A 15,629-nucleotide genomic window follows, 5' to 3' on the forward strand; every position below is an offset into this window, starting at 1 on the left:
ATATTGTAAGCATCCATTCTACAGCCACCTTGGACGAGACATCTAGACGAAGTTGTTTGAAAAATGCAGAGATAAAGACAGAGAGGGTAAGAGAAGTTGCCTTAAAAAAAAAAAAGAAAAGAAAAAGACATCTTTCTTCAACTGTCTAATGACTCCATATTGCTCTGAGAAGTCCAGTTCTAGGTCACAAAGGCAGACCGGGTAGATAACTGAAGTCAGAGCCCCAAAACAGGCCACAGGAATTGGACAGTCACAGTAAGGAAAGCTGGGGAGGAAGGGTACTTGGGGTGACAAACACAGCACTGGAGCTTGCATTAACTGGAAGGTGGGTTAGCCCTGAGGCGAAGATACTAGCTTGAAAATCAGAGACTTTGACATTTGCTATCAGTATGACCTTGAGTAAAGTCTTTTAACACTCCCAGTCTCGGTTTCCTTATCTGAATGATGGAGACAGACTATTTCCTAGAGTTGAAGAGAAGATTAAGCAGGAGGGAGTGCAAAGTGCTGAGCACAGGGCAAGGCACATAATGAGTCCCTAAAGAACTTGTGCTTATGTCTATTCAGCAAATGATGTTTATCAGCCACCTACTATGTGCCCTCTTTGTAACTATCCTAATGCTGCAAACTGAGTTTTTCAGAAAGGGAAGTTGCTGCATAGCTCATAGTAAGAGATTGTGGAGGCGAGTCGGCTGAGCTGCACTGCTTTTTGTTCTGCCTTCCGTTTCAAGGGGATGCCTTTTGTTTCAGTTAGCCCAGTATTGTACTGCCAGTTGTTTTCATTTGTGGAGAGAGAGAAAGGGAGAAGCCTGGGTTCTTACATCTGAGGGTGGGGCTGAGTCTCTGCAACTTGGATGCACAAACATGCCATTTCTTAGTACCTTTTCTCCAGGTCTCCCCTCTGCTCCATAATACTTCATTTGTAGAACAGACTGACCCTTACTCCACATCACTTGATGTATCTTTTCAACATAGGTCAAATATCAGATCAAAATACAGTTGACACTTAAACAATATGGGTTTGAACTGCGTATGTCCACCTACAATGAGATGTTTTTCAATAGTAAATGCTACAGTACTACATGATAGCCAGTTGGCTGAACCTGTGGATACGGAATACTGCATACAGAGGAACTTGTGTAGGAGGGCTGACTACAAGCTATACGCGGATTTTTCAAGTGTGCAGAGAGTGGGAGCCTCTATGCCCCACGTTATTCAAGGTTCAACCGTACCTGTCTTTAGAAAAATGTATTGCAAAGTGGTCATTTTGGAGGTAGGATTCACTTGTTTCCTTGTTCTCAATAGCTTTTCCAATGACCCTCAACCCTCTCACTGGCTGGGCTGGGTGGCCCCAGAGAGGGAAGTACCTGGATACTTGAATCTAGCTCTTCTTCCAGCTGTGTCATACTTTCAAATTCCAGAGGAAATGCTACAAGGCCTTACAAAGTCTAGTCATGATTATTAATCTCTGTTTAGTTGGAGTAAGTGAGGTGGTAGCTGAATCTGAATATGAGTTTTCATCCACTCAATGCTCTCACACCTCCTTCAAATGCCTTAGTAGGAAAGAAAGTTCTCTCCTCCACTCTTTGCAAAATACTGGTGCTCTCATCAGGAGATGGTGGCTGTTGGAGAGGTGAGTGGGAGAAGAGAGTGAGAGGTGTGAGAAGACAGTGCTCATGGGTCAGACTGAGGCCAAAGGTGGGCGTGCCTTCCTTCTCCCCTTCCACCTGAACACCAAACACGACTCCATAGACAATAGCCCTCGGCCATCACAGCACCTGCATGTGGTACTCTTTGCCTGGAGAGCTGTGCTCATGTTCAGACATTTTCTTAAATGTCATCTCCTTCTCCATTTTTAGTTGACTTAATTGTTGTCTCCTGAGGGAAGCCTGCCCTGCCCAACCCCATGTTACTTTAATTCACAGCTCTTCTCAAGGTTGATAATCACAAATGCTTATTTTCCCTGCTAACCAGTTAGCTCCTGGAGGACATGGGCCATTTGAGACTCTGCTTCCCAGTGACTTCCCAGGGGTCAGAGGTACCGGGCATGTAAGAAGGGTTCAGTTAATGTGTTGAAGGGATGAGTGAGTGAGTGGATGAGATGCTTCCTCTCACGCTCTTAAGTTAACATTAACCATGGGTAGAATGGAGCTCCTTAAGGTCCTCAGTCAGGCTCATGGCCAGGCCCTCCAGTCACAAGGCTCAGGCACTGCCTGGGCCAACCAAAGATGTATCTCTACAAGCCAGGAAGACATCTGGTCACTCCAACTCCACCCATCATCCCAGGGCATTCTTGCCAAGGCCCAGAAAGTCCATTGTTGGGGGAGCAGAGGAGCTGGAGAGGGTCCAAGGCAAAGCGTGTCTGATAAATCTGTAGGAGCTGGGCCAGGTCTTCAGTACAGGAGAAGCCAGAAACATGTGAACTTAATGAGCCCCCACAGCTGTTTTTAATGAGGACCTGATCACTTGAGGGCAGTTGGGGGAGTGGAGGTACATGGTCTCAAAGACTTAATTAAAACGTATGAAGGGGGAATGACACATGGAAAGAGTCTGCTGAAAAGATGGAAAGGGGTCTGGCTTTTCCATTTAAAACTTTGTCAACTGGTTGCCTGAAGCCAAAACTTAGAATCAAAATGGGAAATGAATGATAGTTTCAAAGTGCAAAATGAGGACATTTGAGCATCAGATCAAGTTCGGAAACTTGAGAAAGTTCCATGCTTAATTTTCAAAGTATGTCAACCTTTAAAATGATATTTGAATGGGAGTTCATCCCAATGGCTGCTAAAGGAGATCATTAGTAGTGAGGAAAGCATCCTACCTTGTGCTTACAATGCCCAGGGGAAACTGTCATTGCCTAAAGTGTATATGCCATTGCTATCTGAGGTTTTAGGTTCAAGTGAACCACTACTCTAAAAGAAGTATGTGTCTGCAGACATTTTTGTTTGATAGCTAATGGAGTTTATGTTTGATAGTTTATGGAGTGTTTACCATTTGCCAGGAGCTGTACCATATAGTTTCCATATATTATCTCATTCATCTTCACCACTACTCTGTAAGGTAGGTGTTTCTACCCCCATTGTATAGTTGAAGAAACTAAGGCACAGGAGGTTCAGCTTATTACTGTCAGAGTCACAATTTGAAGTTATTCAAACTCCATAGCCTGCACCTTTAGCCACCTAGACCACCTGTGAAATCAGTCACCAAATGACTAGTATATATTTTATGCTTCTAGCTCTAAGTGTGGATCCATTTCCACTTATTTTTATCTGTGAGGATGCACAGAGGTAGTGTGGGTTGTAGGAAGATTACTGCCTCTGGCTTTATTCATTAAATTGTTTAACCAACTATTTATCTTCAATTAAACCAACCAACCAACTAGTAACCAACCAATCAACCAACCAGCTATCCAAAACACCATCCATCCAGTCACCCAACTAACCAACCCACTGTCCTCAGTTCCTTTACCATAAATTAGGATTAGTAATTAGTACAAGTGAAGGACTTAACACAGGGCCTTGTGACACTGATTAATCAGTATTACTACTGAACTGCATTGTCTTGAGCTGAGTGCCCCAATATGACAATGAATGACTCAGACAGAGGAGAGGTCTGAAGCCATTTGACTATCCTATGAATGACATCCTCAAACTTACTGAAGGGGTATTGATCATAAAAATCACAGGGCACTCTTTCCTAAGGGAAAATTATTTCCAATCTGATTGTCAGAAAAGGTAGGGCTTTTGTTGAAAAGCTGATTGGCTTGTACTCTTTCAATAGTGACTTATACTGCAACTAAGATTTTTTTTCTTTTTTTAAGCTGGCAGCCAGGTCTTTGGGGACCTAGGATTTTGTGTTTTAGCTTCATCCTGGACTCCCTTTTATGTTTCTCTATTTGTTTTTCCTTCTCTTTGGAAATATACTTCTAATCTATGTTTTCTGTGTTGAAATTATGTTTCATTAGGATTTCCTTCATCCTTGTGGTAACCAGAAGGAAGTAAGTATGTGATCATTTATAAGTTCCAGTTCATGTATTGACTAATGGCTTGGCTGACTCACAGAAAGGCCACCTGAGCCAAAGTGAAAGCCTACCACACATCTGCTGGATCCAAAATACGGGGTAGCAGGAACATGGGTCTGAATGCCGTAAAAACTTAAATCTGATAAACGGACTTAGAGCAGTGGTGCGTCTTTTTTCTTCTATCGCTCATGTGCGGGATTCAAATTCCTCCTCCCAAGACTGAGAGAGAGGGAGAGACATAAGGAGAAAGGAAAACGGGAGGGAAAGGGGGTTGTAGGAAGGAGGCACTATGCTAGAATGCCACATTCTGAGTTTTCAACTCCTAGATTTTCAGCTTGTTTATTACATGAAACTATGCAAGTCCCTTATTTTCTATGATCCTCAGTTTGCCCCACTGCAAAATGGGACATTCATTCCTATCCATTTCACTGGGTGGTTACAAAGATGAAGAGATACCACATGGGGAAAAAACTTTGAGAGTTGTAATGTGAGCTTCAAATGACAGTAATCTGTATCGTTTTCTATAAAATTCCAAAATCCCAATAGTGCTGTTCTTGGGACATTTCAATCACATTTCTCTAGCTTTCATAGACTATCTGATTGGGGGAAGAGAGGAAAAAAAAGAAACAAAGCAAATGTCCTTGCGTTTTTAAGAGATTGGTCCAGAGCAATCTGTTAGACTTGGCTCTGTGAGACATTTCCTCCTGTGAGAAAGCACCCTCTGTCATCCCCACCCTCTGTGGCCAGGGCAGACAGAGTGCCAGGAGGCCATCATACCTCATCATCGCAGCTGATAGAGCATTTGCCATCCAGAGAGGCGCACTGTGGGGTGGAGGGAAAACAAGAAACCATGTTATTGGGACATACTAGTGTCTGCTATGGCTGCCACTTAGTTACTCAAGGACCGGCTATCAAAGTCCTAGCATGTTACGCAAATACCAAATTTCATCCAAAGAGAAGGCTCCAGGGTGAATCTGCTCACCCTCTCTAGGAATAGTATCAGCTCCAAAGAGTAATATAAGAGGCAATATGGGGGGGAACCTAGCTCATTTACATTTTCTGTTGTTTATTCTATGGTGTCATTCAATGTTGGTATCTTTTTAAGATCACAAATATTTGAGCAACAAGAAATACAGTTACGTATTTATTTAGTTTTAAATTAACCCCCAGTGACTTTTTAAAGAACTCCTGTCTTAGTATATAGTCTCCTAAAGTATGTTCATTTAAGAAATTATATACCATTCCAACATTTGAATTGGATAAGTGGAGGCAACTTACATGTTGCCATTTCTGCTGAAATACTGAACAAATATCACTGAGATTACTTAGCACAGAGAGCATAGTGCAAGAAAGAATGTTCCCACATTATCCAAGTCAGAGAAGCCCTGTGGCCAAAGAAGGCAGATGTATGCTTAGTCTAACCTAATTATACAAGAGTCTTCAAAAATGCAATAAGGAGATTCGCAAATAAATAACTGGCCATCACAAGATTAGAAAAGAGCCACTATGAAAATTCACATAAGTCCTCAATACTTAGAAGAAAAACTTCTCTTTTAGAAGGTCACTGTCTTGATTTCACAATTAAAACTGTTTGCAGGGGCGAATTCCCTGCTTCCCCAGCTTGTGGTGTCTAACGTGCTGTCAGCTCTTTATTTCGCAGTGACATGAAAGGTAATCTGAGCAGACCAGCAGTTCATTTTATAAACATTCTTTGGAATTCTGGCACTTTTAGGCTCCACGTACCCAAATTTGAACACCTATATAATAAAGTCACTAATACTTAAATATGCTGATTATAACTTACCTGTCTGCTGGCAGTCCAGAACTTTCTTTGGAAAAATTCAAGTTTCATCTGAATGCCTACAGCTGGGACAAATTATAAATAAAACAAGGCATTAGAGATTTCTTTACACAATTACTGAAGATTATCATTGAAAATTATCTGTCATGGCAAGAAGCTGAAGTAAGCATATAAGAACACTCAAAAACTAAATTTACAGCTCCCCTCCCCCTGGCCGCGCCGCGCCTCACGGCCTGGAGCGGCTGCCGCTGCCTTCTGCCCGCGCGACACGAGGCTGTGGTGCGCTCCGCAGCGCGTGCTCCTACCCACCACGCGAGGCCTTCTGCTGTCTCCTTCGCTGCAAGTGGCGCCTCCTCCAGGCCCCAGCACACAGAGCCAACCCCGTGGCCACCAATCCCAAGGCCACCGTTGCCTCCACCCGGACTGACGCAAGTTTACAAACGCCAAGTCCTGCGTCTCCCTAGAAGCACTTCCCCCTCCCCCTCGTCCCCTCTGCTGAGCAGTACTATCCACTTCCGGGGTAGGGAGCCTGGACGGGCGGGGGCGGCAGGAAGCGGGATGAGGCTAAGGGCACAGCAAGGGAGTGCAGCTGGTGAGTGAGCGGTTGGGTGCAAGGAAGGACGGGAAGAGGGAGGACTGACGGTACGGCACCTGCGCCTTGGTGCCGGCTATCCCAGCGGCCACCTTGGTTGAGGGCAGGAATGAGGGACCTTGAAATATTGGTGCACTGAGTATTCATTTTTTTAAAAAACTGCAAGGGAACAAAACCACAACTGACTGCTAAACAACCATAAAAACAAAAACAAAAACAAAAACAAAAACAAAAACAAAAAAAACAAAAAACCTAGCGAAAAAGATCTTCAACTGGAAACATAAAGAAGGAACCTCAGTGGGACAGTAAGGGTGTGCTCACGATATAATCAAGCCCCATACCCTGGGGGTGGGTGACCCACAAGCTGAAGAATAATTAAGTCCCAGAGGACCTCCCACATGAGTGAAAGTTCTGAGTCCCACATTAGGCTCCCCAGCCTGGGGTTCTGCCACTGGAAGGAGGAGACTCCAGAACATCTGGTTCTGAAGGCTAGCAGGGCTTAACTCCAGGAGCCCCAAGGGACTGGGGGAAATAAAGATTTCATTCTCTTGGGAAATGCACACAGAATTTTGAACGTGCCAGGTCCAAGGGCAGAGGCAGTGACTTCATAGGAACCTGGGCAAGACCTGTCTGCTGGTTTTGGAAAATCTCCTGGGGAGGTAGGAGATAGCTGTGACTCACCCAGGGGACATAAAAGAGGATGTTCAGGAAGTGTTCATCTATATAAGCTTTCCTGGAGATTGACATCTTGCTTGGGTCATTTGTACCAAACCCTAGCCCCACCCAACAACCTGTAGGCTTAAGTGCTGGGAAGCCTCAGGCTGAACAACATACTGGGTGGGAACACAGCCCCACCCATCAGCAGACTTCCCGAGCCCTCTGGACACACCCCTAGATATGGCTCTACCCACTTGAGGACCAGGACCTAGCTCCACCCAGCAGTGGGCAAGCACCAACTCCTCCTGCCAAGAAACCTGCATAAGCTTTTAGTCCAGCCTCATCCTCCAAGGCAAAGATACCAGAAATAAGAAAACAACAACCCCAAAGCTTGAGGAAGGAATCCATAAGCACAGGCCAGACTCTACCCTGGAACCAGCTGGACTCTGACCCTTGGATGACAAGATAGGAGTGTACTACTGGGACACATAGGACGTCTCCCACAGAGGGCCACTTCTCCAAGGTCAAGAAACGTTAACTAACCCATCTAAAAATACAAACAGAAAGATAGACAATATGAGGTGGCAGAGGAATATCTTCCAGGCCAAGGCATAAGATAAAATCCCAGAAGAAGACATAAATGATGAGGAGATAGGCAATCTATCCGAGAAAGAGTTTATGATGGTGAAGATGTTCATAGAACTCAGGAGGAGTATACATGCACAGAGGGATGTTTTTAGCAAAAAGTTAAAAAATATAAAGAATGCCCAATAAGAGGTGAAGAATAAAAATGACTGAAATGAATAATATGCTAGAAGGAACCAAGAATAGACCAAATGAAGCAGAAGAACGGGTCAATGAGCCAGAAGACAGATTAGTGGAAATCACTACCTCAGAAAAGAAAAAAGAATGAAAAGAAATGAGCATAGTTAAAAAAAAAAAAAAAAACAACTCTGGGACAACATGAAGTGCACTAATATTCACATTATAGGGGTCCCAGAAAGAGAAGAGAGAGAGAAAGGACCTGAGAAAATATCAGAAGAGATAATAGCCAAAAACTTACCTAACTTGGAAAAGGAAACAGTTCCCCAAGTCCAGGAAGCACAGAGAGTTCCACACAGGATTAACCCACAGAGGAATACACTGAGGCACATAGTAATCAAACTGACAAAACTTAAGGATAAGGAGAAGATATTAAAATCAGCAAGAGAAAAGCAACAAATAACATACAAGGGAACTCCCATAAAGTTACCAGCTGATTTTTCAGCAGAAACTCCACAGGCCAGAAGAGAATGGCATGATATATTCAAAGTGATGAAAGGGAAAAACTTGTAACCAAGAATACTCTATCCAGCAAGGCTTTTGTTCATATTTGATGGAGAAATAAAAAGCTTCACAGATAAACAAAAGCTAAAAGAATTCAGCACCACCAACCCAGCTTTACAACAAATGTTAAAGGAACTTTTCTAGTCATCAAACCACGAGAAAAGAGAACAAAAAGAAGAAAGAGAGAAAAAAAAAAGACCTACAAAAACACACCTACAACAATTTTCTAAATGGCAATAAGAACATACATATTGATAATTACCTTAAATGTAAATGGATTAAATGCTCTAACCAAAAGACAAAGACTGGCTAAATGGATACAAAAACAAGACCATATATATGCTGTCTACAAGAGACCCACTTCAGCGCTAGAGACACAGGCAGGCTGAAAGTGAAGGGATAGAAAAGAATATTTCATACAAATAGAAGCCAAAAGAAAGCTGGAATGACAACACTTACATCAGATAAAATAGATCTTAAAATAAAGACTGTTACAAGAGACAAAAAAGAACACTACATAATGCTCAAGGGATCAATCCAAGAAGAAGATATAACAATTGTAAATATATATGCACCCAACATAGGAGCACCTCAATATATAAGGCAATTGTTAACAGACATAAAAGTAGTAATCAACAATAACACAATAATAGTCAGGGACCATAACACCCAACTTATATCAATGGACAGATCATTCAGACAGAAAATCACTAAGGACATACAGGCCCTAAATGACACATTGGACCAGATGGACTTAACTAACATCTATAGAGCATTCCATCCAAAAGCAACAGAATACATTCTTCTCAAGTGCACATGGAACATTCTCCAGAATCAATCACATGCTGGGCCACAAAGCAAGCCTCAGTAAATTTGAGAACACCGAAATCATACCAAGCATTTTCTGACCACAATGCTATAATGTTGGAAATCAACTACAAGAAAAAAAAAAAAAAACTGCAAAAACTGCAAACACATGGAGGCTAAACAATGTGCTACTAAACAACCAATGGATTGCTGAAGAAATCAAAGAGGAAATAAAGAAATACTTTGAGACAAATGAAAATGAAAACACAATGATCCAAAAGCTCAGGGACACAGCAAAAGCAGTTCTAAGAGGCAAGTTTATAGCAATACAAGCCTACCTTAGGAAACAAGAAAAATCTCAAAAAAATAACCTAACTTTACACTTAAAGCAGCTAGAGAAAGAAGAACAGACAAAAGCCAAAGTTAGCAGAAGAAAAGAAACCATAAAGGTCAGAGCAGAAATAAATGAAACAGAGACTAAAAAATAAAAGATCAATGAAACTAAAAGCTGGTTCTTTATAAAGATAAACAAAACTGATAAACCTTTAGTCAGACTCATCAAGAAAAAAAGAGAGGGCCCAAATTAATAAAATCAGAAATTAAATGAAGAAGTCTTAACTAATACCATGGAAGTACAAGGGATCATAAGAGACTACTATGAGCAACTATACACCAACAGAAAGGACAACCTAGAAGAATTGGACAATTTCTTAGAAAGGTACAATTTTCCAAGACTGAATCGGGAAGAAATAGAAAATATGAATAGATCAATTACCAGTACTGAAGTTGAATCAGTAATTTAAAAATTCCCAACAAACAAAAATCTAGGACCAGATGGCTTCACAGGCAAATTCTACCAAACATTTAGAGAAGAGTTAACACCTATCCTTCTGAAACTATTCAAAAAAATTGCAGAGGAAGGAACACTTCTGAACTCATTCTATGAGGCCACCATCACCCTGATACCAAAACTAGGCAAAGATATCACACAAAAAAAGAAAATTATAGGCCAATATCATTTATGAATATAGATGCAAAAATCCTCAACAAAATACTAGCAAATCAACTCCAACAAATCATTAGAAGGATCATACACCATGATCAAGTGGGATTTATCCCAGGGATATAAGGATTTTTCAATATCTGCAAATTAATCAATGTGATACATCATATTAACAAATTGAAGAACAAAAACCATATGATCATCTCGATGGATGCAGAAAAATATTTCAGTAAAATTCAACATCCATTTATGATAAAAACTCTCCAGAAAGTGGGCATAGAGGGAACATACGTCAACATAATAAAGGACATATATGACAAACCCACAGATAACATCATACTAAATGATGAAAAGCTGAAAGCATTCCCTCTAAGATCAGGAACAAGACAAGAATGCCCACCCTTGCCACTTTTATTCAACATAGTTTTGGAGTCCTAGCCATAGCAATCAAGGAAGAAAAAGAAATAAATGGGATCCTAATTGGAAAAGAAGAAGTAAAACTGTGACTATTCATGGATGACATGATAATGTACATAGAAAACCCTAAAGAAGTGACCAGAAAATGACTAGAGCTCATCAATGAATTTGGTAAAGTTGCAGGATACAAAATTAAAATACAGAGATCAGTTGTATTTCTATACACTAACAATGAAATAGCAGAAAAAGAAATTAAGTAAACAATCCCACTTATCATCACACCAAAAAGAATAAAATACCTGGGAATAAGCCTACCCAAGGAGGCAAAGCACCTGTACTCCAAAAACTATAAGACACTGATGAAAGAAATTGAAGACAACATAAACAGATGGAAAGATACGCAATGTTCTTGGATTGGAAGAATCAATATTGTTTAAATGGCCATAATACCCAAGGCAATATACAGATTCAGTGCAATCCCTATCAAATTACCAATGACATTTTTCACAGAGCCGAAACAAAAAAAAAAAAATGTTAAAAAATTGTATGGGATCACAAAAGACTCCAGATAGCCAAAACATACTTGAAAATGGACAATGGAACTGGGGGAATCACACTCCATGACTTCAGACAATACTACAAAGCTACAGTAATCAAAACAGTATTGTAATGGCACAAAAACAGACACATAGATCAATGGAACAGTATACAAAGTTCAGAAATAAAGCCACACACTTATGGTCAATTAATCTATGACAAAGGAGGCAAGACTATACAATGGAGAAGAGACAGTCTCTTTAAAAAGTGGTGCTGGGAAAACTGGACAGCTACCTGTAAAAGACTGAAATTAGAACATTCTCTAACACTATATACAAAAATAAACTCAAAATGGATTAAAGACTATATTTAAGACCAGATACTACAAAACCCCTAGAGGAAAACATAGGCAAAAACACTCTTTGACATAAATCACAGCAATATTTTTATCAAACCAGCACCTAGAGTAATGGAAATAAAAGCAAACATAAACAAATGGGATCTAATTAAACTTAAAAGCTTTTGCACAGCTAAGGATACCATCAACAAAACAAAAAGAAAGCCTACAGAATGAGAGAAAATATTTGCAAATGATGTGACTGACAAGGGACTCATTTCCAAAATACCAAAATATACAAACAGCTCATACAGCTTAGTATCAAAAAAACAAACAACCCAATCAAAAAATGGGCAGCAGACATAAATAGATATCTCTCCTAAGAAGACATCCAGATGGCCAACAGTCACATGAAAAGATGCTCAACATCACTGATTGCTAGAGAAATGCAAATCAAAACTACAATGAGCTATCACTTCATACCAGTCAGAATGGCCATCATTAAAAAGTCCACAAATGATAAATGCTGGAGAGGGTGTGGAGAAAAAAGCAACCCTCCTACACTGTTGGTGGGAGTGTAAATTGGTGCAGGTACTATGGAGGACAGTATAGAGGTTCCTCTAAAAACTAAAAATAAAGTTACCATATGATCCAGCAATCCCACTCCTGGGCATATATACAGAGGAAAATATAATTCAAAAAGACACATACACCCTAATGTTCATAGCAGCACTATTTATAATAGCCAAGACATGGAAACAACCTAAATGTCCATTGACAGCTGACTGGATAAAGAAAAAGTGGTATGTGTATACACACACACACACACACACACACACACACACACACACACACACACACACTGGAATACTACTTAGCCATAAAAAAGTAATGCCATTCACAAGAGCATGGATGGACCTGGAGATTGTCATTCATGGCTCGTTGGAGAGAAGTTACTTGTTTCTAAAATTCATACACTTGTGGTCATCCCCCTCCCCAGCAAGGCTGAAAACAGGAAGGGAAATAAAAAGGGTATTCAGAAGATCACTGTTTCTTCAGAGTAGCTGTTTCTGTTATTATTGCATGAACTTGCATGCCTAAAATGTGTACTCTGCATGTGTTTTTGAGATACAAAATTTGAAAAGTACTTGTCATGAGGCTGGTATTTGGAAGTGAGTCACTTTGCCATGATGTGACTTAGTTTAACAGGCCCCCAGTATCCACATCTCAATGATCTTCTCTCCCCAGGAACTCTGGTGGAAGTATATAGTCCTTTGCTTGTCTGTGGAAAGCTCCCTAAAGCAACAGTGAATGATGCTACTTCTAGTGAGAGGAAAAGTATCAAAATGGAAGAGGCTAAGAAAATGACTTGAAACTTTGGGAAGTAAAATTAGGTGGAACCTCAGAACTGTGCCATGAACAAGCTCACAATATTTCTCTCCATGAAGCCAAGGCAACGTAACTCTTGAAATCATTTTAGAAAGTGCTCAAGTCAGGCCAAAAAGCTCATCAGATGGTGAGAAAACTTTAGAGGAGATGGAAAGAAAGAATGAGACTGTGCTGGAAACACTGTACTCCCCAACGGACACCTTTTACCCCAGGGCAGTTTTGTAAACTTCAGTTCATGGCCCACAACCTCCTCAAATTTTGCCATATCTGCATACTACTAGTATTGTTATTCAACTTTTTCACACTTTTTTTTTCCTTTTACTGAAATATCTACAGTAACTTCAACCTAAGTAATAATATCCATCCAAAGATATACACAATTACCAAAAAAAAAAAAAAAAGTTCACACATACACTCTAGGATAAGACTAGAGCTAAGCATGGCTGCAATATGCAGAATGGAAGTCTCTGAAATGTACCATTTCATCACTTGGGTTCATCCTGCTCTGCCCTAAGTATCCTCCATCCTCTGGACCATAAAGTCCCCCAGGCAGGGACCTGTTCTTGCTGCCCACAGGATCCCTGCCTCCAGCAAAGTGCCAAGCACAGAGACAATCCATTGGTAAATGCTTGCTTTTTTAGAAAAAACTGTTCAGGTGATGGTATAGTTGATTGAAAGCTAGCTAGCTAGATTGATAGAAGAGTAATATCAGAGTGAATTATGATCATACCCAAATAAAGTAAAGGTTTTTCAGTGGCAGTTCTCAAGAAAAAGTTCTGATGCCTGGTGCCTTCCTTCTCCACACCAAAACCATTTAAATCAGAATTTCTAGGAGTGGAGTCTAGGCGTGGGTATGTTTAAAAAGCACCCCAGGTGATTTGCATGTGAAGCTGGGGTTGAGCACTGCTGCTCCACAGGTCTTACTATAGATGTAAGTTGGCTGTGAAGGACCTACCACAATATGGGACATTTGGTCAGACTACAGCATGAGCTGCTCTTCCTAGGGCTGGAGAAAATTTCAGCGAATACCTAAAGGAAGCTGATTTTGGAAACTGAGAGCTGTTTACTGCAGTTTCAAATGAATCTTGTCTTCCAAAATGTCTGATGAGCCATATCCCTGTTGAAGATGAGTCAAGTAAGGAATCTGTAGACCAGGGTGCTGCCTAGGTTTTTGCTCTGATCCACCAGTAGGCAGAGCTGAAAGCCTGCCCTGGACTTAAGAAGGGGCTTGGTGCAAGTATCTGGGGTTCTATTAAAGACAAGAAGGGGTGGAGAAAGCTGACTTCAGAGCAGAGGGCCTCAAAATTGTTGTAACATTCAGTCCCTGGTATTCTAATAGGAGGGAGAAAAACTAGTTTCCCTCTCTTCCTCTGTGTATGTCTCTGCAGGCCAAGGTCAGTAGCTATGGCAAGCTTCAAGATTCAATAGGATAAAGGCAGAGGATTCGGATTCCCCGAGTCACCTTACAGTGTCCTTTCCATGGTGTTTCTAGTCCCAGCAACCCAGAGCTGCCCCTGGCCCACCCAACATCTTCTGAGTTCCCTGTCATTGACCCATGCCCTATCTGAGCACCCCTCCCATTCTCTGATGGAGGCCCCATTTCCACCTCTCTAATGAAGCTAGCTGCTCCCTCCTGGGTGTTTATCCATCTCACATACTTGCAGCCTGCTATCATCTTCTCCTTTCAGTCTGTACCCCAGCTCCTCAGAGTGCTTTAATCTTTCCTCATGAGTCAGTCCCTCCATCCCATTAATCATGTGGGCTGCTTCTCTCTGATCTCCCTCCAGCAGGCTGCATCCTCTCCCTGGTCCTGATGCCCTAAACTATACACTGCTTCCCTCACTCCTCACTTACTCCCTGTCTGGGCCATGAGGTCGATGCCAAAGGGCTCCCAGACAGTCTTGACTATAATGGATCTGCTCAGTTCTGTTCTGGCTGTGTTTTTGCTGCCCATGCCTCCTCCAGCAACTCTGGCCAATGGCTTCCCACATCTGGGTTTGTAGTGTGTTCACCTACAAGTTAATATGCTCTTCTGTGATTAAAGATTCACAACCCCACTGGAGGGTCAACTTTATGATCAGTTGCTCAGTGGCCTTTTCTATGCTGAGTACTAAGGGGAATGAGACCCACACTCCTTCAGAGTCTAGTTGGAGAGTAGCCACATAGTAAAAGCACATCAGAGGCTTAAAAAGAGAACTGTGGAGCAGAGGTGATGGGGTGTACTTGGCCTGGGGGACTTGGCAAGAGTTTCATATAAGGTAAGGTATGGAGATACGACTTGTAGGAAAGTAAGAACAGAGGAAAGATGGGAATCCAAGTGCAGAAATAGCACAGGCAAAAGGATGAAGCCTTTTAAAAGACCATAGTGTCTTCTGAGGCTTGAAAGAAGAAGAGTGGGTGACATGGTTGTGCAGACTGAAAGTCTTGAATGTCAGGCCAACACACCTAAAGAGTGTCTTGCAGGCCAGGAGTTGGCCCAAGGGCCAAACCCAGCCTCTTTTTTTGTCAATAAAGTTTTATTGGAAGTAAATCACTCTTATTTGTTTACATACTGTCTGGTACAAGGGCAACGTTGAGTAGTTGCAACAGAGGCTAAATAGCCCACAAAGACTAAAATACTATTTGGCCCTTTAAGGAAAAAGTTTGCTGACATTTGCTTTAGGATCTGAGAAGCCACTAAGATCTCAAAGAGAAGTGGGAAGACCTCAGATCTATATTTTAGAAAGTCCACAATGAAAGACTTGAACA

The 15,629-nt window shown here is 41.4% G+C and overlaps 1 protein-coding gene across 1 annotated transcript in view; it reads right to left on the bottom strand.

Annotated features, from left to right (window-relative positions):
* CACNA2D3 (calcium voltage-gated channel auxiliary subunit alpha2delta 3) overlaps positions 1 to 15,629 on the bottom strand; it is a 776,419-nt gene that overhangs the window by 71,095 nt on the left and 689,695 nt on the right. The window contains exons 28-29 of the mRNA XM_032458250.1: positions 5,820 to 5,881; positions 4,793 to 4,837 (exon numbers count right to left, since the gene is read on the bottom strand). Coding sequence (XP_032314141.1) covers positions 4,793 to 4,837; positions 5,820 to 5,881 — 107 coding nt within the window. The remainder of the gene's footprint in view (positions 1 to 4,792; positions 4,838 to 5,819; positions 5,882 to 15,629) is intronic.

Source organism: Camelus ferus, chromosome 17, assembly GCF_009834535.1.
Source record: "Camelus ferus isolate YT-003-E chromosome 17, BCGSAC_Cfer_1.0, whole genome shotgun sequence".
NCBI classification, from domain to species: domain Eukaryota; kingdom Metazoa; phylum Chordata; class Mammalia; order Artiodactyla; family Camelidae; genus Camelus; species Camelus ferus.